Source organism: Saccostrea cucullata, unplaced genomic scaffold (genome assembly GCF_032062105.1).
Source record: "Saccostrea cucullata isolate Sc308-1 unplaced genomic scaffold, CSIRO_AGI_Scuc_v1 ctg1251, whole genome shotgun sequence".
Taxonomy (NCBI): domain Eukaryota; kingdom Metazoa; phylum Mollusca; class Bivalvia; order Ostreida; family Ostreidae; genus Saccostrea; species Saccostrea cuccullata.
Genome location: NW_026925972.1, coordinates 60,477 through 85,848, shown reverse-complemented (window position 1 = coordinate 85,848; position 25,372 = coordinate 60,477). Strand labels below are relative to the sequence as shown.

Sequence of the window (25,372 nt, the reverse complement as noted above, 5' to 3'; positions counted from 1 at the left end):
GAAACAAACATTACAAACACACAAGGGAAACAGCAGAACAAACACACAAGGGAACAAACATAACAAATACACAAGGGAACAAACATAACAAACACACAAGGGAAACAACAGAACAAATTTGCATTCACATATACAAGTATATAAAGAGAGAGAGAGAGAGAGAGAGAGAGAGAGAGAGAGAGAGATAACCTATCAACATGAGACTTAAATGTAATGAATCCAGAATGAGATGTATAGTTCATAATTTTTCCTTGCCGTATTTGTAAACAATGTAAAGATTTTTTTTTACAGGAAACTTTAAAATCATTACATGCAAGTGATCCATTTATTGTTAAGGTAATAATGCAGACTCTATTGATTAGCTTTACTCTTTGGTAAGTTTATCCTTACCTTTGTCGGTAATGTTAATGATTACTTTTGTTTTTGTTTTATTAATATTGGAAATACTGCGCGATCAAATAATCAATAACACACTGTTCATATAAGCGCTGCAACATTGAGAGGTTTAGTCCTTTTTTTATTAAAAGCGTTTCAAAGTCAGATTTCCTCATAGGTTGTTTTTTTTTTTAAAGAAATTTGATTTAAAAGGATATATTTATGACACTACAATAAAACATCTAAAATGAATATAAATGGATACTGGATTCTCTAAATCTCAAAACCTCCAAATTTTCTTTCTTTAATTTACACTTTTTGCCCATTGAATATTAGATTGTACTTTTTTACAAACAACAGCTTGATGAATGATCAGGATATCACCATAATTTAAAAATATTTTTGTTTTGAAGCAGTCACTCAAAGGTACACGTAGATTGATTGATTGTATTTTCAATTTGCTTAACGTCCCATTCGAGAATTTTTCACTCATATGGAGAGTTACCATATGCAGGTGAAGGGCATGAAATCTTGTCCTATATTTGGAACTCAGGGCCATTGAGGAGTGAGGGTTCTTTATCCTGCAAACGCCTACCGTGAAGCGGGACCTACGTTATTAAGGTCATAATCAAAAAATACGTTACTATCACTTCTTATGCCGAGACCTAAGTCATGATACACGTACATAAGAAATATGAAGAAAGTTACTGTAATCATGCTTAAAGTCCTATTAAGCAATGCCATTTGGTGGCTGAGCAAATACAGACCTTGAAGAGATGAGATCAGGTTCCAATGAAGAGTAAGCATCCCCTTTTGATCAGTCATACCCGTCTTATAATCCTTAATCTGATCGAATCAACGGAAAAATCTATAGACCATTCAGTGTGAAGATAATAGACTAACTATTTATTGAAAAACAACCAGACAACATTAGACTTTATGATACATTGTGTTTGCAGACATGGTGGTCTTCGTACCAGCTATAGAATTTGCAAAAAATGACTCAAAAGGAAATTGTAAATATCATTATATAATCATCTTTTCTATCAATAGTCTAGCTCGTTTCAGACATTAATCGCTCATAGAAATTTTTATTTGCGCAGCAAACCACATATGCAGATGATAATAATAAATTGCTACATAAAAAGGAGTGTGAAAAAAAGAAAAGGGTCCCACTCGATTTAGACCCTTCTCGAAGCAGAAGGGAATGTCAGAAGGGTTGGAATATATATATGTCTAAATCGAGTGTTCAGAAGGATATTGAATATGATGGAATATCATCTGCATGTTTTGAATTACTGCAGTAGTTGTTTTTTTTTTCAAGAATTTGAATCTTTTAATTTAAAGGATTAAATTGTAGTTGAAAGGAAACTTGAAGAGATAATCAGGAGTGGAAAACATTTATTAAATATAATAGTTTTGGGACCTTTTTATTTATGTAAAAAAAGTTTAAACATCAAGTGCCTGAGACAGAAGAATATTAAACTACATGTATAAAAAATATAAAAATAATTATAGTCACATCAGGGACCTATTTATGGGTCAAATCCGCATCCCATATTACATGGTAAATTATGAATCTGTGTTCGATGGTTGATTTTACTGCAATTACATAACAGAATAAATGCTTCTTAACAGAATTATCCTTCATAAATTATTAAAGTACTTTTTTGCTATTGAAGTTTGTTTAAAGTTTGGTTTATTTACAAAAATTAAAGTCCCCGAACAATTCACCAACCCTTTGACGACATATTAGAATGCATGCTATCCTTCCATCTCTGACGCGGAAGGCTGAGAAGGCCTTCTACATGTAAGTCTTCCCTACCAAACCAATCGAGCAGACGGAATGGTTATTCTGGAATAAGGAGTGTTCCAATCGAGTGGGCCCCAAGTGACGTCATCACTTTTATAATAAGGTGTATTTGTTAGTTTTCCCCCAATGTCATTTTCAAGTCAAATATCGACATATAAAACGTGTCAGTCGTTCTTATGTCTTTTATTTAGAGTACAGTGGGATAAACTGCATCAACCTAAGAATGGGAAGGAATATTGTTAATTGATAAATCGTCATCGACATATCCAAATATTGAATTGGAGACCACAGTATGAATTTTCTTGTTTCCATAAAAAAGTTTTTGAGTAAATTTCGTTTCATAGGAATATAAAAATAAGTCTGCTAGAAATAGGTACAATTTGTCCCCATGGAAATTCCAGCGAATTGTTGGAAGCCCCTGTCTTCAAAGATTATATAGATAGTGTTCCAATAGAAACTCAAGAACGTTTTTAATATAAATGTCTGAGTACATGTACTTGTGTGTAGAATAAAATTTTTTAACAAAAAGATTAACAGAAGACCATTACAAGGTATGTACATTTACGTGTTCAATTTTTAATGACAGGATTTGTTGATGACTTTTGGCTTGACTTCCAATATAGGTGTGATCAATCAATATATGGTCCGAATTTGGCTGTTTGGTATATTAGAAATAATTAAAACTGACATACGATTTTAAAGAATTCCATTCCTTCAAAAGGAGCTATATGTTGGCTGGGAAAAAAATCCCCAGTTTCTCTAAAGACAATTGTTTTACTAGTAATAAGCCTTACAAATAAAGACAGTGTTGTAACCTGCGAAAATCAATTAAGATATCATGCCATTGATTGATTGGATAAAAATCTGGATTATATAAAAAGATAAAATCACATATGTTCGTGGGGTCAAATTTTCAAGGTTTAAGGAAAAAATACTGGTTAATGGGGATTTACTTTCGTGGTTGGAGAGTGTTTAGTAGTAATGCGTAAGAGTAGGAAATTTCACATTTCGTGGTGATCATGAATTCGTGGGTCTCTCTGTGCCTCGAAAACCACAAGAATTAAGCCCCTACGAAAATTGGTGATTTCACAGTATAAAGTTATCATATCTTAGATTGGAAAATTAATCTCTGGGTCGTAAATAAGGATACATTACCTTAGATTAATCTGATAAATCTCTGAATTGTAAATAAGGATATATTACCATAGATTGTTAAGATTTAACTCTCTGGATTGTAAATAAGGATACATTACCTTAGATCGGTAGGATAACTCTCTGGATTGTAAATAGGGATACATTACCTTAGATCGGTAGGTTAACTCTCTGGATAGTATATATAAATACCTAACCTTAGATTGCTAAGATAAATCTCTGGATAGTAAATAAGGATACATTGCCGTAGATTGTTAGGATAAATCTCTTGACTGTATATAAATATACATTACCTTCAATTGGAAGTTTAAATCTCTTGATTGCATATAAAGATACATTACCTTAGATTGGTAGGATACAATTCTGGCGTGTATATAAAGATCGTCGTAAAGGATCCTGTTATCATAGACTTTCCGATAAAAATCATGGCAGAGGACAGCCCTTTCAGTGCTGGTGTATCTTATAAAAATAAAAAAAAACAAATTGAGAGAGAAATACGAAGATAAGAAAGGGTAATCAATCTCGGATTCCAATGAAACGATACAAATTTGGAGAAGAGCAAGCACGGTTCTCAAGGTTTAGAGGTGGGATCAGGTGCCATGTAGGAGTGAGCATCCCCCTGCCGACCGGTCACACTTGCCGTGTGCTCCTTGTAAAAAAAATCGAAAAATCCGTAGACGCGGTTCAGTGTATTAGCATGGCCTAACAATTAGTATGAAAGCAATTAGTCAGCATTTGACAGTAAATCTCTTTTTAAATTATACTGAATGTTAATGATTAATATGAATAATTTGAACTTATTCTTTGTGCAGTAACCTACTTATAAGCATTTTTTTTCCTTCTGTAGATTTTAGTTATTATACCAAAAGTAAAGATAAAACATTTTATATCCTGTAAAACTAAGATATTTTACCTTCAGTAAAGTTGAAAATATTTACCTCCAACAAAATCCAGTACTGCGGCCAAAATAAGACTGACACCAGCTATAGTGTGAAACATGACACCAGTTTTCCTTCTACCATATCTGAGGATAGATTTGTTTTCATTTTTAAAATGCAAATTGTTTTGGAAAACATATAATGTTATTGCCTCAGTCAACCTTACATGGTAAGTCATAAAACACGATACCTGTTGATTGTAAACCAATAGATGAATATTCCCGGAATCTCTGCCATGCCGTTTAAGAAGAAATTCAGGTACATATTTTCACTCATGGTACCAGATAGAAGAAAAAGTCCATAATACGTCATACTGTTTACAAACCTATTAAAAAAAATACATGTTTCATTTAGATATACTGCAACAGATATCTAGATTCGTTCTTTTTATTCCTCATTTAAGATGTTTTGCTTTTATACTATATTACTATATTTTATTATGTTATTTTCTTTCTAATTTAAGCAAAGCTTACGATAATTGACATTTTGTCAAAAATCCAAATATGTAATAGAAGCTCAGAGGGTACAAAAAGAAAAACAACAAACAACAACAGTATTAATTATAATAACTATATATTTCATAGCAGGCAACGGAATCTACCGTCTGATTTCTGATGAAGTAAGTTCTTCATTGACATGATTTTATTTATAAGAGAAGAAAAAGAACGACGTAGGTCCAAGAAAAAACTACGGTAGAAGAGAAAGATTTTTTTTCTATGAGACGGACGACTTCATATATTTATTTATAATCGTATCAGATTTTGTTGCAAGGCACTTATATCTTGCCGTCCAATAATTGATCTGATGAGATGGGTATTAACTAAGTTATTTTAAAACAATAATGATATAAAGAGTTTCTTTCCTTAAATTTCATCTCTGTCTTTTCATAACATTATCCTGAACATATTTTGTTCAAACTAAGCATTAAAATGGGCTACGAATTGATAAAAAAAAAAGAGATTTAACTTTCTTCTCCTTAAAGACCCTTGTACTGGACTTTTTCGAGAACCGCCAACTTTAACCATCGACGTCTTACTTTTACACACGAAAAACAAATTTATTTCATATATAGCTACTACATGTACTAGGCTGTAGAGACCCTCGAGGACTAGGAGTCCATCAGAAAAGCTTTCGACAGGGGTAATATTGTTAATCATGAACGGTACCAATTTTGAAAATTAGAACTTAAACATCAGCAATATTTAGGACCTGTAGAAAAGTCAGCAGAACACGCAGACACACACATAAGTTTCAAGAGATATTGCATAATCTTAATAAATTAATGTGAGCCATTCCGAATTTCTCTTTAAAATCGCGTGGATAAAACGGAGACAAATAAAACAATAAAATCGATACAACAACCTGAGACAAGGTATTCCGTAGAAAATGAAAGACATCAATAAATAAACAAATCAATAAACAAGAGGCCCATGGGCCTTATAGGTCACCTGAGCATCAAGCAACTTTCCAACCATTGACTTTGGTTGATATTTTAAACCAGAGGCTATGGCATACACAGTTTTGAAAGAGGCACCATTGCTCATCATAACACTTAGCATGCTTAGTTTAGTTACCTAATACCCATAGGCAGAGCAGAGAAAAAATGCATTTCAACAAATCAGTAATATTCAGCAATAATCAGTAGTGCCCCGACCCACAGGAACCCCTGACCCTAGGTTCACACATTGCACAAATTTGGAAAAGGCACCCTTGCTGATCATAAATGTTTGAAGGCAGTAATTCATTGTCAGTATATAATTAGACCCCCTCTCCGCTATGTTACCCTTGACCCACATGACCCAGGGGCCTTGAAATTCACAATTCTGAATTAATGACCCTTGGTTATAATACCTATGCATTTGAAAAAAACTTTAATCTACGTTTGAAGTGATGAATTTATTTTATATCTGTATGTGCTTTGTGCAATTCAAATATGCATACTTTAAAAAATAAACTGAGATATGTGATCCATGATATACTGAAAATTGATCCTTTCCTTCTTATTCCTATAAACCCCATGCAATAAACCTGGACACATACAAAACAAATTATATCAGATTATATCAGATTTATTGAGGTTTAAATTATTCAGTATATAATGAACTACAAGTAAACTATAAAGATGGTTATAATTAATCAAAAAAGTTCTTGATCATATCAGCAGTTTGCAATAAAACATCTTAATCTAGAATCATACAATATATTTATGTGCATATATATAATATAGTATCTATTTGTTGACATATTAATCATTGTACAAAAATCACATATATCATCATGTCATAATTTCAATCTGCATTCAATAGTTTTGTCCAAAAGCAATGTGTTAACCATTTCATAAAGTGTTATGATCTAAATTATTTTGTTTAGTTTTGAAAGCTAAAAATACTTGATAGGTAAAAACGTTTTGCAAATGTCTGAAATTTTACCATAAAACAATATTCAAAGCAATTATCACTTTTATTTATATACCATTTGAAAGAAGCAGGTTTACCTCCCTTTACGGGCTGGCCATTGACCCCTTCTTTCCACACTACTTACCTTCTAAAAGTGTTGCTTCATGTAGGTGATTTCAGACACTTACAACATTAAAAAGATATTATGACATCTGACTTGATAATTTTTTTTAAACCAAATTTGAGTCCATTATACTGTAGTAAGTTGACATATTTTTATGAATACATTTCACTGTCATTGACATCTGCACAAGATGTAAAAAATTAACCACTGAGTTATCCTAACCTTTTTAAGATATCATGAAAAGTGTATTGAACAGACAAATTTAATGCAACCGAACAAGATGAAAAATATTTGAAATCGTTAAGTACATTGTTTAAACCATCTTGCTCTGGCACTTAGCATTTCAAAGCATGGCAAAAACAAAAGAAAACATAAAAATTGCATAAAAATTTCCTATATCATTAAATACTACATATATAGTGTGATTTAGTAATCTAAATTTAAAAATTGTGCAACTGGAACTCATATTTTTATATTTCACAGAAACAGCTGCATTCATTCATTTTTAGAACAACTTTTTTAACCTTACATACCGAAAACGAAAAGAAAGATTAAAAGTTGTTCATATAATGAGATACAAAGATCATAAAGGTTTTAGGATCATGAAACAGAATAACGAATGTGTACTTAAGGATTTTCCTTCAAAAATTCAATTATCTTAGGTGCCTCTCTCACTTTAGATGTGATATTTGTTTACTTTAACAACAAATATGTTTCGCCAAGCAACATTAAATATGGCAAAAAAAAGAAGCAGAAATGAAAGTGATCCATAAGTTTTTAATTACATTTCCATAGAAAGGAATATTGAAAAATTATCAGTGTAATTACTCTTCTGTGTGGGAGATAAAAAAATTTGTTTGTGGTATGCATCTTTAAAGAAATATGGATGATTGTGAGGGTGAATATGGTTCTAATATGACATTTATCAAAATTAAAAAAAAATTGTCCATGTCGAGTTGAGAAACATTTCAGTATTAGCAATAAATAATAAATAAAAAACTTGATAAACTAAATAACAAATGATTTCTTAAATATGACTTTGAACAACAGAATGTAGATAACACTATTGTTTTACATGTAACACAATGAATAAGTTTATGCAAAACAAAAAAAAAAAAAAAAAAAAAAAAGATTAACATTTTACAAGTAACAGCACATTTTTAGAGACAGAATGTTCCTTTTATATGTCCACTGGAGCTAGAGTTTGTTTTCAAGGAGAAAAGTATTCAGGATGATTACAATGTCTTATGTAGATATACTGATAGTCACTTGTGATATAGTTTACAAAGTAATTCAAGCAATGTAACTTATATGAAAGTACATAATCATAAATATCATAATAATTGCAGAGTTAATCATATTATTGTACAATATAGCTAATAAATACTTATGTATAGTACAAGAATGCTTTCTAATATATCTACTACTACTAAAGTAAGATAATATATATTCTAGAATTAATATACCCCAAAAATTGAGGATTTAAATGCCCATGAGATGAAATGTTAATTGTTAAACTTTATACATTTTACTGAAACAGATACATGTAGTACATTAAATACACAAAAATATGTAATATTGTAAAGAGTAAAAATTAACAAAATAAAACATACGAGATAGAAATAATACTTGATCAATTGTAATTTTATCCAGACTTAATGGAATCAATATGTGTGGCCACAACAGAAGACATGCTATAAAGAAACAATAATTATAAATCAATCAAATCTTGCAGACATACCTGAGTGTACATTATTAACTTTTCAAATAATAGTATATCATTCTTATTCAAAATCTTTATAGGAACACAATATTTCACTTGTAGTATATATTAATTAGATTATTACAGAACTGTTAACATGTGAATTTGCAATTAGTTAGTTAATAAAATTACCTCCTATACCAACTGTAACAGTTTTTCAATCTGTTGTTGATTTTAAATTGTGGATGAACAATACAATACATAAATTAAAGATAATGAATAGATAAGTAGACAGTACAAACTATAAATAAACTACTGGATAAATAATTTCATCTCATGGGCATTATAACTCTAAATCTTTTTTGTCCCAATAACTTCCAAATAGCAAGTAAGTAATTTAATCAATGCGATTTTAAATACATTTATATATAAGAAACATATTGAAAGTTATTGGGACAAATAAGGCAGTTGATGAGTGGCAACCCTTGTTTTGTCCAACCACTCTTGGCAGTTTGTAAATATTTAGCTTCCATTGGAAACTAAATATTTACACACTGCCTGTTTTATGATCAGGAGGGTTTATAATACTATACATTGTAATTAAAATGCAGTTCTGTCATAGAATAGCTAGCTTGCTTAAGTCAAATCTGCAGCACAATAAATCATATTATGGTCAGACCAATAAGCCTGAAGAACATCTGTTTCTAAATCAGTAAAGTTGGTAAATATTAGGTCTAACTGTGTCTTATTCTTTGTGGTTACCTTGTTAATGACTTCCACACAACCAATTTTTTCTTTCATAACCCAAATGAAAAAGAAATCTAACAAAATACTTTCAAAATATCTTCAAAACACTACCAAATCATACTTTTATATTTTCTTAGTATGTTTTGAAAGTGTTGCATTTAAATGGGGTGGCATGGTATTTTGTTAATGTTTCATTACAATGTTGGTGTTTTATTAATGTTTCATTACACTCTGCAGAATGAAATTGCATTTTGAAAGTGTTTCATTATACTTGTCTGCATCAAATTAATATTTTGTTAGCATTTCATTTGATTAACAGACATGTTAAGGGTTGACTTATCTAAGAGCAGTAAAATCTTCCAAGAACAACTTATCTATTTATATCCTGTGTTACTAGTTTTGCGCCAATTTTCAAACCACCAGCACTAGGTCAGAGAGAAACATAGAGATTGGTGAAGGGACATGTAAAGTGTTAGTATATATATTGATCCCTGATTGGAAAAAGCAAAATCAGGATGAATCTGGATATAACAGAGGTATTTATTTATTGCATGACATAAAGTTCTTTTAAACTGGACTACAGTTAAACCTTCAATCTGTGAATGTGGATGTGTATATGGCTTAGCTGTTTTTATTGGGTTTTTGTTCATTTTAAGATTGACCTTTAATCCATATACTACCCAGCTTAGATCAGTTTTAAGCACTGGGTTAAATGAATTATAATTATACTTGAAAATTCTGTGAAAATGTATGTGAATGGAGAAATGGTCAATGGATTGAGAATTATATCTCTTACACCAAAGGATTTCACTGCAGAGAATGATCGATATAAGAGAGTGATCATGAATCGAACTTGCATGGTGTTTTTAAATGTTAGAATGGTGTGCTATTGTCTATTGAACAATAATGTCAAACCTGGAATTCAAAATACTGTGAAACAAGATGTTTATAATGTTTCAATATGAGACTGTGTTTAGATGTTTTCAAAGACTTGTGAATTTGCTAATTATAATTTTAAAAATTCAAATTTAGTGGTTTATTGATGATTTGTTACTTATGCTTTGTTAGTATTTTGTTAGAGTGTTTTGTTAGCCTCATTTGCATGTGATTTTCTATACTAATGGAATACTATCAAAACACAGTGTTTTGTTAGTAGTTTGTTAGAGTGTTTCGTAAGTATTTTGTTAAAGCGTTTTGTTAGTAGTTTGTTAGAGTGTTTTCAAAGTAACTTGTTATAGTGTTTTGTTAGCTCATTTGCATGTGATTTGCTATACTATCAAAACACTTTCAAAACATATGTTTTGTAAGTAGTTTGTTATAGTATTTTGTTTCCCCCTTTTTTTCATTTGGGAAAGTTCAGGAAATGTGCATATTGACCTGTACTTAAATCCAAATTAAAATCTCCCATTATCACAGTCTTTCTATCTTTGTCAATGAAGGGGAGCAACCTGTTTGTCAAGGTATCGTAAAAGAGTTGAAGAGTACAAGAAGGCTGCTTGTATAAAACTACACACTGTACTGGAGTATTGGACGGCATAATCGAAATGATGGAAAATTCAACCGATTTGGAAGTAAATGAGTTGTATGAAACACACTGTAATTGATTTCTCAGATATATGACAATACCATGATGTGGTCTGCTCTGGGAAGATCTTGCATCATTCCTGAACATTGTAAAACCTTCTAAAGTATAGTCTTCATCAGAATCTAATTCCGAAAGCCAAGATTCAGCTATACCAATAACATCTGCAGCCAAAACACTTGGTTCTGATTTTATATCAAGAAAGTGTTTGTGTAGAGATCTGGCATTGTTGAACAAAAATTTTATGTCTTTACATACCGAGTAAAGTGGTGTGTAAGAGAGTTGCAATCTATTTTCTCGCAATCTTTCCATCTCTTTATCAACAGTATCATCTTTTGAGAGACTTTTTTCATTGAAATCCAGAATGAACAGACCATCAAGTGACCTTACTCTTGAGAGTGCAACATAATGTATATGAGGAATTTTGCGCTGCTTTGTCTGTGCTAAGCTGATTACTGCCTTTGAAAGAGTTGCTCCTTGTGCTTTGTGTATTGTTTTTCCAGCAGATGGTTGCAGGGGAAACTGAACTCTCTCATATGTCTTCCTGTTATAAACAAATGTTCTTTTAGCTTCAAATATGGGAGTCCATGTTGTGTTCACATTTGTGCTGAACAAATGGTTGTATTGATGTCTTCTTGAAATACCTATACTTGATTCAGCAAACAGAACCCATACTATGGCAGGTCTTAATTGTGATTGTCTATATTCAATGTATTTCACAACACATGAAGCACCATTTGTCAATCCATCTGTAACATCAAGATTCACTGATATGTCATACAGCATATCCACAGCAATAACAAGATTTGTTCTTAATTGACCAGTAGATGCTGGGTTTTCTGGCAAATTTTGAACTAGTTTCAATTTCACTGATGCAGCAAGTTTTGTCTGTGATAACACATCTGTGTCTGCTCTTACATTTACCTTAACTGTCGACAGGTTCTCTATTAAACTGTTATTAAAACAATCAACAAACTTGTTCTCAATAAACAGATGAGGAGCCTGTTTAGGATAGTTTTCTGAGTCTTGCCTAATGATGCGTTGAGAAATAAGTTCTTTGTCTTCATCTGTCATCTTGTTTTCACGAAGTCTATTCAACATTTCAGCAAATCTGAGGTCATCCTTTTGTCTCATAATTTCAGATAATTCATGCATATGAAAATGCTCATGCCACAAATTTTTTGCTAAACTTTGACCAGGATTAGAAAGGTCTTTGAAAATCCACTTGTCTCCAACAGGTGGTAACTGATATAAATCACCTACGGCTATGATACTAATGCCACCAAAGTCTTGTTTTCTACCAGTAAGTTGTTGGAGTCTAGCATTTATAAATGTCAGCATATTATTTCCAACCATTGAAATTTCATCTATTATCACAACTGACAAATTCCGGTACTTTGTCCTAAATGAGTTCAATTCATCTGCACCCATGTGCTGCTGTGTTTGATACATTTTCCTGTGAAATGCTGATGCAATAGTAGTCCCTTTGATGTTGTATGCAGCTTTGCCAGTGTGAGCACACAGTAATATTCTAATATCATCCGGATTTTCTCCTTCTTTTGAGTAAAGTATTCTGTGTAATGTTTGAAAAATGGCATCAATAACCACAGATTTTCCTGCACCTGCTCCACCAGTAAGAAAAGCATATAATGGTTCATCTCTGTTTTGAATCCAGTTTGTCACATGATTGTAAAATTCTCTCTGCTTTGTATTCAGTGATTGCAAAAGTTTATAATACTGCTCATCAGGAATACGGACAGCACTCATTTCTGTTTCAGATACTTTTGAGGACAAACCCAGGTCTGGACCTATATCAAAATCTCTATGTTGAACTGTATCAGGATCAAAATGAACAAATTCCTCAGATGGTTCAGAACCTATCTCTGCATCTTCTGCCTCAGCATGCTCTGTATTTGGTGCTACTGTCTCCAGATCATCAAGATCTTCTTCAGCTTGAAGTCGAGCTTGTTCTAATTCATCCACAAAATGCTCATACTGCCTTTGCTTCATTTGTATTATACTTGCTTTTTGCATGTAATGCTGTTCATAAGTTTGACAACTACCAAAAAGATCAGTATTCTCATTTCTCCAAGGCAGAAAGAGAAGAATTCTTTCTCTGTAATACTGTTCAGAATTTGTTTTTTGGCTGTACCCTACGTATCTAATAACCCGTTTGTTTTTTCGTCTTCTGATCTTAATCCCATTTTTCAAATGAACAATAACATCCTGATCAGAAAAGATGTTCTCTTGAGAATCTTCTTCAGGGTCATCATCATTCACTTCCTCTTGCACATCTTTTTCCATTTCTTTCGGAAAAGTGACTTCCAACTCAGAAACAACATCAGCTAAGCACCAATTTTCTAGTTGCTTTGGCCTTCTTGCATATCTCTGTATCATACCATCCGACTTAATGTCAGTCGAGTCTTTTGGTAACTCATTCAATTCATCTTGATGTTTGAGTAAGAAAACTCTGTCTTCAGGTGGTGAGGTATTTATAAAAACAACCTCTCTACTTGCTTGTGTAAGTGGCATCTGCAGGATCAAGTAACTTGCCTCTTGTGCACTGACCTCAACAAAGTTCAAGAACTTGTTTCCAATATGTCGAACTTGTCGCTTAAGATCCATATTTCCTTCTGCAGCTTCTTGAGATGCCTTTTCAAGCATAGCACTTATTCCTCTTTGAGATTTGCTGATGTAAGCAACAATATATGTGGCACAGGCATAAGGATCGAGTACAAACTGAATATCTAAGTTAGCATTCCAAGCCTTCAACACTGATGGATTGTAGTAATTTACTCTCATTTCAGATGGACTTCTCCTCAAAAACACTTTGGGACCTTTTAGGGATGCTCGAATACATTTTATATACTCATCCTCACACATTTCTACAACAGTCTCTAAGAAGGACTCATAGTCTAAACTGCAACCATCTTTGTAATCATTCATTTTCTTCTGAATATCAGAATACAACTTTCTATAATGCTCAACATCAACATCCAAGGGATCAAGAAGCATGGTTTTGGGCAAAGGTGGCAATGGAAATCCAAATCTGCATACAGATCTACCACCTTTTTTGCAAGTTTTTGAGTGCTTATGTACTTGAAGCTCTACGAGCTGCTTCATTTGAGAATCATTTTCCTGCAAACCACATGTGACATATTTATCTACGAAAGCTTCAATTTCCTCATTGCTATTTTCCTTATGCTTTGGAGCATCACTTGTCCATACCAGCATATGAATATGTGGTGATCCTCGATTTTGGAATTCTACCCTTCGAAACACGTCAGTGACAACACCCAGAGGATTGTGAGGACTCTTAAGAACAGTATTAATGAAAAGTTGAACTCTGTTATCAAAGAATCTTGCACATGTCACTGGATCTTGTTTTACTAGTTTTGATTTTTCATTCCAGCTCATAGCCTCTAATTCCTCTTGTGACATGGATTTTCCATCTAGCATTGCCAGTGTTTTAAGCAAATCTTGCCATCTGGTATCAGCTGATGAAAGAGAAATAAACCAGGTTGGAAGACCTAACTGCCTTATCATGGCAAATACATCCTTTTTCTTTGATGAAAGATATGCAGGAGAATTTCTAAGTGTTCTGAATATATAATACCCTTCATTTAATCTTACAATTTTTTCTGCAGAGGCTGGATTTAAAACTTGTTCTGCAGTGATTCTTTTGCCCTCTGATTTACATCTTCTTAGTGCCAAGTTTACTTTGTCACTAACTTGCTTAATTTGAATTTTCTTCAATTTAAAAAAGATGTTCGGTACAGATTGTGCTGCTCGTCTATCAACACTGCGCAACTCCCATTTTGCAATATCACTGTAGTGTACTGGAACTACTCTTTCCTCACTTTCAGTTCTACGATGACCACAAAATATTGTCGGAAAACAGAGATATTCTGCATCTTTATCTGTAAATAAACTTACTGGTTTCTGATTTTCACCAGGAGCAAACACATAAAGTTTATTTGTATCAATGTCTGCTTCATCAACAAGTGTATCAGAATTGCCCTGGATACAGTCATCTGAAGCAACTTCACAAAAACCATCATCATTACCTTCAGTTTCACGATCATCACTATCATTTGAAGATCCTATCAGTTCTTGTACTGTTTCCTCATTACTTTTTTCAATTTCATCTCTCCACGAATGGTCTATCACTATACCTGAATTCTTATACAATTCAGAATTTGTCATAAGCCATTGTAAGGCATTTAACACAACATTTGGACGAACATTTTCTGTGAAGCATGCTGACTTGTGAGATAATCTCTTCTTCAGTTTTACAGCTATGGTTACATGCTCATCCATTTGTCGTGGAAGGGCATTCACAGTTGGCTGAATATCAACTGGTACATTTACAATATTTCCTTTGACTGACATCTGACCTCCTCTTGGTAATTCTCTTATTTGCATAAAAGGTATCCGTTGAGATACTAATCTCTCTTCCAGTGGGTGTAAATTTAAAGCATCAGGTTTTTCAGGCCATTTCATACCATTTTTAACTGAAAGTTTTGGAATTTTCTCATCTTTCAGAGCTGAACAGCAGGTTAAGCATAGCCATTCTATACCATTCACGGATCTAAATCCAGTACAGATACTTTTACTACTAGCACTTAGACAAGTTGAATCTAGCTTTACAACACTTTTCAAAAACCAAGTCTGATGACAACATGTGCACACATAAATTGGACCAAATTTCACTTGTTCATGAAATTTCTCTATGCAATCTTCTAAAGAATTACCATAACACCTTTTTTTCAATAATTTGTTTTCATGGTCTTTAAATTCTGCATCAAGTCTCTTTTTACCTTTAGAAACTCTTTCATTTTCTCTTTCTTTATCTCGGTAATTTCTTCTACTTTGCTGTTTACATAGTCGTTCCTTCTCCAGCTCCTCTACATTGTCTCTTTTCCTTTTCTTTGCTTCTCTTTCTTTTGAACAAAATTCTGTATTTAGTCTTGCTTTACTTTTACTTTTCAAAGAACTTTCTTTGTCTTTCTGCTTTGTCTCTGGATTTTCTCTGGATTTTTTTTTGGAAGCAAGTTCTTTCTCTCTGAACTCTTTACTTTGTCTTGCTTTACTTATACTTTTCAAAGAACGTTCTTTGTCTTTCTGCTTTGTCTCTGGATTTTCTCTGGTTTTTTGTTTGGAAGCTAGTTCTTTCTCTCTGAACTCTTTACTTTGTCTTGCTTTACTTTTACTTTTCACTGAACTTTCTTTGTCTTTCTGCTTTGTCTCTGGATTATCTCTTGATTTTTGTTTGGAAGCAAGTTCTTTCTCTCTGAACTCTTTACTTTGTCTTGCTTTACTTTTACTTTTCAAAGAACTTTCTTTGTCTTTCTGCTTTGTCTCTGGATTATCTCTTGATTTTTGTTTGGAAGCAAGTTCTTTCTCTCTGAACTCTTTACTTTGTCTTGCTTTACTTACACTTTTCAAAGAACTTTCTTTGTCTTTCTGCTTTGTCTCTGGATTTTCTCTGGTTTTTTGTTTGGAAGCAAGTTCTTTCTCTCTGAACTCTTTACTTTGTCTTGCTCTACTTTTACTTTTCAAAGAACTTTCTCTGTCTTTCTGCTTTCTCTCTGGATTTTCTCTGACTATTTTCTTTGAGGCAAGTTCCTTCTCTTTAAATTCTTTACTCTGCCTTGCTTTGGTCATACTTCTAAGGTTACTTTCTCTGTCCTTCTGTTTTATCTGTGATTTTTCTCTCCTTTTTCGCATATAATTTCTCATATATTCATTTCGATTTCCTTGTGATGATTCAGAAATGATACACTTTCTTGACATGTTCTCTTGGAACTCAAAGTACTTATCCATTAAAGCAAGTCTTTGGCTTCCTGAATTGGACACACTTGTTTTTTGTGTAATAGACATTGGTTGAATCTCAAACTGGCTTATCATTGAAATATTGCAACTTTGATAAAATGCAAACATGTAGTCCACAAGTTGATGAATATCACTAAAAGTGATTCTAACAGCCCTACCATCTGCACATGAAAGACCGTCCTCTCCATGGGAATGCGAATCAAAAAATACAGGACAGTTCTTGTCATCCACATATATTGCTGAGCAAATTCCTCCAACTATAATTAATCCTTGTTTGTATCTTGCAAAAAGCAGCTCGACACCTTCCTTCAAATTATTACTTTGACATGACTGTTCCCAATCTATGTGAGTCATTGTTCCATAGATCTGTTCAAAATAGCTTATTTCATACTGGTTATCATGAACAAAAACAGACTTGGGAAGTTCTTGAAATTGTAGCATTTTCGATACAAATTGAACAGTTGACTGTAATTCTGCAACTCTGACTCTAAATAAATCATCCCCGGCAAAGAGCACCTCATCAAGTTCTGCTGAAGTAGATGCATTTTGCAAAATGGTGGACATCAAAGCATTACATGTGCACTGAACACCTCTAGAAAAAGATGGAAATAAATTACTAGCTTGATTAATTGTTCCAAATAATTTTGTCACAAACAAAGGCATTTTGGCAGAGTTCAAAGCGCCCAAAGGCAAATTTTCAATGTTACTGACGCCCGAAGGCAAATTTTCAATGTTTCTGGTGCCCGTTTCTGGCAAAAATGTTTCTAGCGCCCGAAGGCAAATCTGCAATGTTACTAGCGCCCGAAGGCAAATCTGCACTGTTATTCGTGCCCGAAGGCAAATCTTGTACTCTTTTTAAGGAGGCAGTATCCCCCCGGTCTTTAGCACTATTTTTTACGTGGCTAGCTTCCACGAGTCTAAAAGGTCCGTCAACTGTTGCGTTAATCGTTGGGTCTTTCGTACTATTTTTTACGTGGCTAGTATCCACGAGTCTACTGTCAGTGCTGCCACGACTCTGGTTCCCCATCTTGGCCGCTGCAACCCGCCAGTTCTTCTTACGTGGCATTCTCAAGTTTCTACAAAACATAAAAAAAAATTATTCAGTATTCCGTAGGGAATACTGACTTACTTACCTGGTATTTTAGCTATATCTCTAAAATAACATAAGATAGTTGAGATTTAGGACTTAAGTTGAGAAGTGAATTTAAGTTCTAAATATTAAACTAGAAGTACGTTTATAGGACACGAATGCACCGCTGAGTATATATCAGTAATACAACATTAAAATTTGTATTTGATTATGAAGTTTGATTAGAATATCTTAAATAGTTTTGTTTAAACTGAATTAAAAGTAGAACTAAACTGTCCAAAAGGGACAAAATATCCCCCAGTGGTTTTTTTTAGAGGTGCCAAATCATAAATATTTTACAGATCTAAGAGACAAAAGAAATGCTAAAACATTTTAAGGGCAAATGTAATTGATCATTATATTTTTTATGAATAAAACCAATGCAGCCTAATGAAAAAAATAAAGACTAAAGATATAGACCAGAGAAGAATTATAATTTTTTTCTGTCAGTGACCTTGCATTGATGACCTTGGTTCAAAATCATGACACACCCTCTGGTATTAAGCAATCTTTGTGTAAATGAGGATCCCTCAAAGATTATCCATATGAAAGATATGAACCAGGCACAAATTATGAACTTTTTTCTTTCATTGCCCTTAAACTTGCACAAATGACCTTGGGTCAAGGTCATGACTTACCCTCAAGACATATGAAATCTTTGTGTAAATCAGGAACTTACCATGTGTATCAAACATAAATTTTTTCGGTGACCTTGAACTTGCAGAGATGACGTTGCGTCGAAGTCATGACACACCCTTATGTCATTGAGGAATCTATGTGTGAAATTGGAACTTACCAAGTTTATCCATAAGCAAGGTATGGACTGTATACGGATTATGAATTTTTTTTCTTTCAATAACCTTAACCTTAAATGACCTTGGCTCAAGGTCATAACACACCCTAAGGTCATGAGCCAGCTTTGTGGTAAGTTGTAGATTTGAGTTTTTCTATGATAAAGATATATACCAAACATGAATTATGAAATTTTCGTTCAGTGACCTTGAACTTTCACAGATGACCTTAGGTTAAGGTCATGACACACCAAAAGGTCATGACCAATCTTTGCATGAAGTAGTTGATTCCAATGTTCCTCTGTATAAATGATATGGACCAGTCACGTTTGCACAGACAGACAAACAGACAAGCTGATTCCTATATACCCCCCCCCCCCCAAACTTCGTTTGCAGGGGGTATAATGATACATGCATAGATAATAAAATCTCATCAAATCATGAACAAGTGCATAAACTTACATAAATATATTTTAAAACTAAGTGAAATGCAAATTAAAGAAAATTGAGCTCAAGGTCACAGAAAAGTGCAGGGTCAAAAGTTTTTTTAAGCTATTGAACAACTCTCACTAAAACCTATCAGCATGTGTAATAGAAGTATCACCCATACAATTTTGGTCCAGGTAGGGGCAATAGTTAGGTACCTGCTCCAAAAAATTTAACCTGGTCATTTATCTTGAAAACCCTAGGCAGATTTTATCATCTGAAGCAAGTGTGGTAGTATAATTCATCCTTAGGTGTATAAAGTTTGGTCCAGGTAGGCTTAAAGTTACATGGGAATCCAAAAAGTTTGACCTGGTCTTTCATCTGGAAAAACTAGGTCAGATCCAGCATCCAAAGCAAGTGTGGTAGTGTCCATATCTAGATGTGTCACTTGTGCAAGTTTGGCCCAGTCGGCACTTATTATTACTTGGAAATGGACCTGCTCCTAAAACTTTAACCTGGATACTTACACTGACAATTCATCATAAAGGTATAGCAAAAAGCTTATCTCGACTTCCTGGAGGTGAGCCAAAGAAATCATCATTATGATGTAAACTGTTGCCAAGGAAAGGTCAAGGTAAAAAAAAATGTTGGTGCAGTTGATTAACTCTAATCAACATATAAAGTTTAATGAAAATAACTTGGATGATTTCTTTAAAATTGAACTAAACACTAATTTAAGAAAATGAGGTCAAGGTCAAAGTAAAGGTCTAGGTAAAAATCAAAACCGTGAATGGCTTCAAAGGCGTCGAACAAGAAATACAATTTCAAACAAGATGTGTTTGTGAAACACTATGCGCCCAGCGTCAACAAAGTTCGAAAAAGCTATTTTTAGTATATAGGTCACAGTCAAGGTCACAAGGTCATTGACCTTGGTGTTGTTTGTAACAACTTAATTAGTCGGGTATGCATACTAAATATGAAGTCCCTTTCTCCTATGGTTCAAAAGTTATGGCAAAAAGTGGAAAAAGCTATTTTTAGCATATAGGTCACAGTCAAGGTCACATGGTCATTGACCTTGGTGTTGTTTGAAAGAACTTTATTAGTGGAGTATGCATACTAAATATGAAGCCCCTATCTCCTATGGTTCAAAAGTTATGGCAAAAAGTGGAAAAAGCTATTTTTAGCATATACCATAGGTCACAGTCAAGGTCACAAGGTCATTGACCTTGATGTCATTTGAAGGAACTTTATTAGTGGAGTATGCATACTAAATATGAAGTTTCTATGTCTTATGGTTCAAAAGTTATGACAAACAGTTGAAAAAGCTATTTTTAGCATATAGGTCACAGTCAAGGTCACAAGGTCATTGACCTTGATGTCATTTGAAAGAACTTAATTAGTGGAGTATGCATACCAAATATGAAGTCTCTATCTCTTATGATTCAAAAGTTATTACAAACAGTTGAAAAAGCTATTTTTAGCATATAGCTCAGTCAAGGTCACAAGGTCATTGACCTTGATGTCATTTGAAAGAACTTTATTAGAGGAGTATGCATACCAAATATGAAGTCTCTATCTCTTACGGTTCAAAAGTTTTGGTGAAGGTTAAAGTTGACAACAGACAGACAGACAAACAGACAAACAGACAGGACAAACAATATGCGCCCCGAAAAAATTTCGGGCGCATTGGATACAATTTGACGTAATCTTATATTCAAGCTATTATTCACTGTGAGCGTTTTCAAAGAAATTGATTTACAGCTGTTGCTATTTTCTATTGCGGATGCATATGCATCCACTGACACATTCGATAGCGTAAATCTTACCGATCACTAGATCATGCTTGAGCTTCGCTCGACGCCATAAAAATGTTGATACAGTTGAATAGCTCTCATTAGTATGTATCAACATATGAAGTTTGATAACACCACCTTAAATATTGGATGTCACATTCCAGCAAATCAATGTAATCTATTTGCATACATATGAAAAAGTTCAACAAATAGTATTTTTCCCATAAATGATCAAAATTCCAAATCCAATTGGCAAGTACCATGCGAATCTCTGATATATGTACAATTGATTTGTCTAATATATACTACTTAAAAAATTGTAGAAGTTATCTGGACAATGGTGTTCTCTATATGCAATATTTTGCAATAATGACTGTCAACAACTGGTAATTTTCTCATAATTAAACACAATATCAGAATCCAAGTACAGTGGAGTCGCAAATTCCGGGTTGTCTCCTATTCTGGGTCACTCATGTGCATTTAATGCCATATTGTTAAAATTAAAGCGTAAAAACTTAATAAATACATTGGTCATGTAGAATTGCCTTTCTGTCTGTAATTAATTACAAAATTTTAAAAATCAACTTAAAGAGAGCATTCCACCAACAAAATTATGAAACGCGCACATTGAAGTCGGCGATGTTTCTGCATTGTTGACAGGCTACTTTCTTTTTGCTCGGTACAGCAAAGCTGACATAAGAGTTCTAGATAAACAATAATAGCACGAAAGTATATCACACACATTTAGTTCTAAATTCAGAAATCAATCATAATGATCACTGCTAAAATAAAATTACACCGATCATGCTGATTAATAAATCAAATTGTAGTAGTTTCTCCAATTGCAGTTCATGTGATCAATACTTTTGGATGACTCACTATTTGTACTTTCAATGCATATATTGCATAAAATATAAATCTGACGTTACAAAATATTAATGAAACACCTTGATGTGACCCGGAATTGGCGACTTCACTGTAGTAGTCAAATCTTTTCATATATGTGCAACTCATCTTTAAAATGAAAAACATTGAAAATTTAAGTGATCTGGATTGAGTGGTCATGTTGATGGCCGGCTGGTCTGGGGCCAATGAATTTTTAATCTACCTAATATGTATCTAAAATTACCTAGGGTAGCTTTATTTATCCCATGTTTACCCCTTTATCCCATGGATATAGCTCATTGGATATCGTTTTCATATCCCACACTCAAGTGCAGTTATGATGTCACAATGGTTTTTGCGTTAGCGTGATGAAGTAAAAAATATATCCGAGTCCTACATAAAGGGAATAAAAATCACACAACTCGTTGGATAAAATCAGTTCTACAAACCATGGGAGATCCTATATTTACCTACCCCAGGTAGATTTATTCCCCAGGTAGATTTATTTAGCTATGTAAAGCAACTTTTTACAATTTCGCTTTTTATCTTAAAAAGGCAAAAATTCACAAGTAAATGTCTACTAATATTTATTTATGCACAGAAAAAGAAACATCACCAAGTATTATTTTTTTCATGAATTGTTTTCAGATGAGTTCAAAGTTAAAAATTATCACTGAATCAAAGTACATTCTCCTGTTGTTTCTGGATAAAAATGCTTAATACTGTAGGCCTAATACAAGCTACCAGGTACGTATCTAAATCTAGTGATTGAACCAAACCTGCCTCTCATTGTGCCTATAAACTAATCAACGCCATTGTTTTCTCTAGAGAAAATTCGAACTTAACATTTCATAACATTGCAACTTCTTTATACATTTTCGACATAATTATACAAAAACAAAATATAAATACACAGTAAGATAGTTTATTAGAACATTCACATATTGCTCGAACCAACTTTCCTTCATTATCGTTCATGTGAAACCAAGCTAAAATCCAAAAAGATATTCGCAATAGCACGTTATATATTCCATGCTGTTTAAACTAAAAAAAACTGCAACAATCATACCCACCGTTCGTTATACAAACTCTAAGACCTAAAAAAAAAAGACTAAATCGTATTATGACAACTTGAAAGTTGAATGTTCCCAAGACTAGACTTCTCGACTTGTCGGAAGATGCTGGATTGTTCTACGCATGCGCGAGCCTCCATTAGATATTCTAATGCACGAAGTGAATATAGTAAGCAAGCAAATTTCCGAATTTATTTTAAATCGATTGAAAAAAAGTTTTCTTCTCCCGAGTGCATAAATTTCATAATTTTTTTTATAAACAACAATATTACACACATATTTCTCAGTGCAAGTTTAATAGGTATTTTTTTTTTTAAAGATTCTCAATGCTTAATTGCATTTTCAACAATGACAAGTATTAACTGCCCCACCCCCTCCAACAGACAGAACCTCTCACCCCAGGGCCACAAATTTCACAATTTGGGAAGGGGCATCCTTGATCATCATAACCATGCACAAAGTTTGTCTGTTTCATACACAGAAGAATAGAAGAAGATTTCTAAAGAATTTATGTAATTTTGTCTATGATCAACAGAGCCCCACCCTAACTCCAGAACCCCTGACCCTGGGGCCATGAATTTCACAATTTTGGTTGAGGACTCAATGCTGATTACAATCATGCCAACATTTTGACTGCTTGATGTCCAGGAGTAAAAAAGAAGATTTTTAAAGATTGCATTAAATTTAGTGGTTTTGGCCCCACCCCTCAGGCCCCAGGGGGGCAGGGATCATGAAATTCACAATTTTTGTCCCCCTTCACCCATAAATGTTTTGTGCCAAATTTGGTTGAAATTGGTTCAGTGGTTGCAGAGAAGAAGCTGAAAATGTTCAAATGTTAACACACGACGGACGACGAACGACGGACGACGGACGACAAACGACGGACGACGACGGACGAAAACAGATAGCAATAGGTCACCTGAGTTTACTCAGGTGACCTAAAAAGATAATAAATGCATACAAGAATAAATATATAATAAATATGAAAATAAATATAAGGTGAATAGCAAATAATGTTGCAAAATGATAATTACCATACCACCCAGACCAATACAGAGGTCAGAAGCATCTGTTTATTCCTGAAAATATCTGATACAGACAACTTCTCTTCCGTTTTATAGGAGTTAAACCGCACAGTTCCGGGTCCGGTTGGTTCGCCATTAGCCTCAGGTATACATGTAGTTAGCTCATTGTTTTCATCAACTAGCATCTGCCGTTCCCTACTCTGCAGTTCCGAGTCAAACCCGGCTAGTATTTGGGAGGGGTCCATCCTGTTCCACCTGGCAGCTCGTTGGATCCACTCCTTTGCTTCTTTATTTCTGCCATTCACGATGAGCCAACGCAGGGACTCTTGTAGAATCCTTAAAAAAATAAGTTGAATTCAATAGAGGACTCAATTTGGAAGGCGTAGTAAAATGTAGGAAAATGTAGAAAATATTTGACAATCATTCCTGAAGTAATAAAAATAAATATAAATCATACAGAGAAATGTTAAGAAAGAATCTGGGTGGATTAGGCGAGTCATATGCCTACACAAGGGCAGGTAAAATATCGATTAAAAAAATTCTTGCAAATTCCACTTTTTGTTAGATTTGGGAGTTATTTATAACCATATGCATACAGTAAAGATAAAACCTGAATCAAATTACTTACAAATTAATTGTAATTAACCTACCAAAATGGTAACACGCTTTAGTAACCGTAAAAATGATAGAAATTGAATGTTAAAATTCTGTTTTTTATGTAGAGTGGGTCTTCGTACCATTTTTTTGTAAACAAATATTGAAAGTGTATTGAGGAATGTATCTTTCGCCATTTTAAAAAAAATGGTACGAAGACCCACTCTATATAAAAAAGTTAGGTTTCCTACTTAAGTTTCGCAACATATTCTCAAAAACTCCAAGTCAAATTGTGCGTTCACTATACATATAGAACTATATGCTATTTAAAGGGCAATGTATGTGCGACTTCGTGGCTCAGTAGTCATAGCGGCGGTGTTGAAGCACCCAGTTATTTGTCGCGAGTGTTCGAATCACAATTTCTTTAAAGTTTAGGTTGAAATTTACATAAATTTATTTTTTCATTAAAAACAGAATGAAAAGATAAGATGATGAATTTATTTACGGTCAATTAATATATTTCCTTTAATAAACAAGTTTTCTAGCTACATGTGTTTATAACATTTTGAATGCATTCAGTTCAAGACTACATTACACGATTGAAATGTAAACTGTCATGGGTAGACCAGCGCGCTATGGCTGTTCTGTATGCAAAAAAACAGTTATTACGAAAGGTAGAGCGTACTATCTCCCAAACCCTAAAACATATTTGATAGAATAACTAACATGCATATGAAAAGCATCAAGTAACGATAACCGTAAGGTTTTAAAAATAGATACTAGTATTGTCATTTGGACAGCGCTGTACAAAGTTTAAATGTCTAGGTAAATCGTACAACTGTGAAAATCCGAAATGCTTACAGAGCGACAAAATCCGTGTGGGCATATGACTCGCCTTATCCCCCCAGATTCTTTAAATAAACCTTGTACAAGAGAAGGAAATGCCGCTTATAACTGAATACATTTTTTATGTTATGCAATGTCTACATACA

At 33.5% G+C, this 25,372-nt stretch overlaps 1 protein-coding gene across 1 annotated transcript in view; it reads right to left on the bottom strand.

The window, feature by feature from the left end:
- The window catches only part of LOC134270193 (organic cation transporter protein-like), a 43,114-nt gene that overhangs the window by 1,313 nt on the left and 16,429 nt on the right, over positions 1-25,372 (bottom strand). The window contains exons 5-8 of the mRNA XM_062752382.1: positions 23,796-24,122; positions 4,469-4,603; positions 4,279-4,364; positions 3,682-3,799 (exon numbers count right to left, since the gene is read on the bottom strand). Coding sequence (XP_062608366.1) covers positions 3,682-3,799; positions 4,279-4,364; positions 4,469-4,603; positions 23,796-24,122 — 666 coding nt within the window. The remainder of the gene's footprint in view (positions 1-3,681; positions 3,800-4,278; positions 4,365-4,468; positions 4,604-23,795; positions 24,123-25,372) is intronic.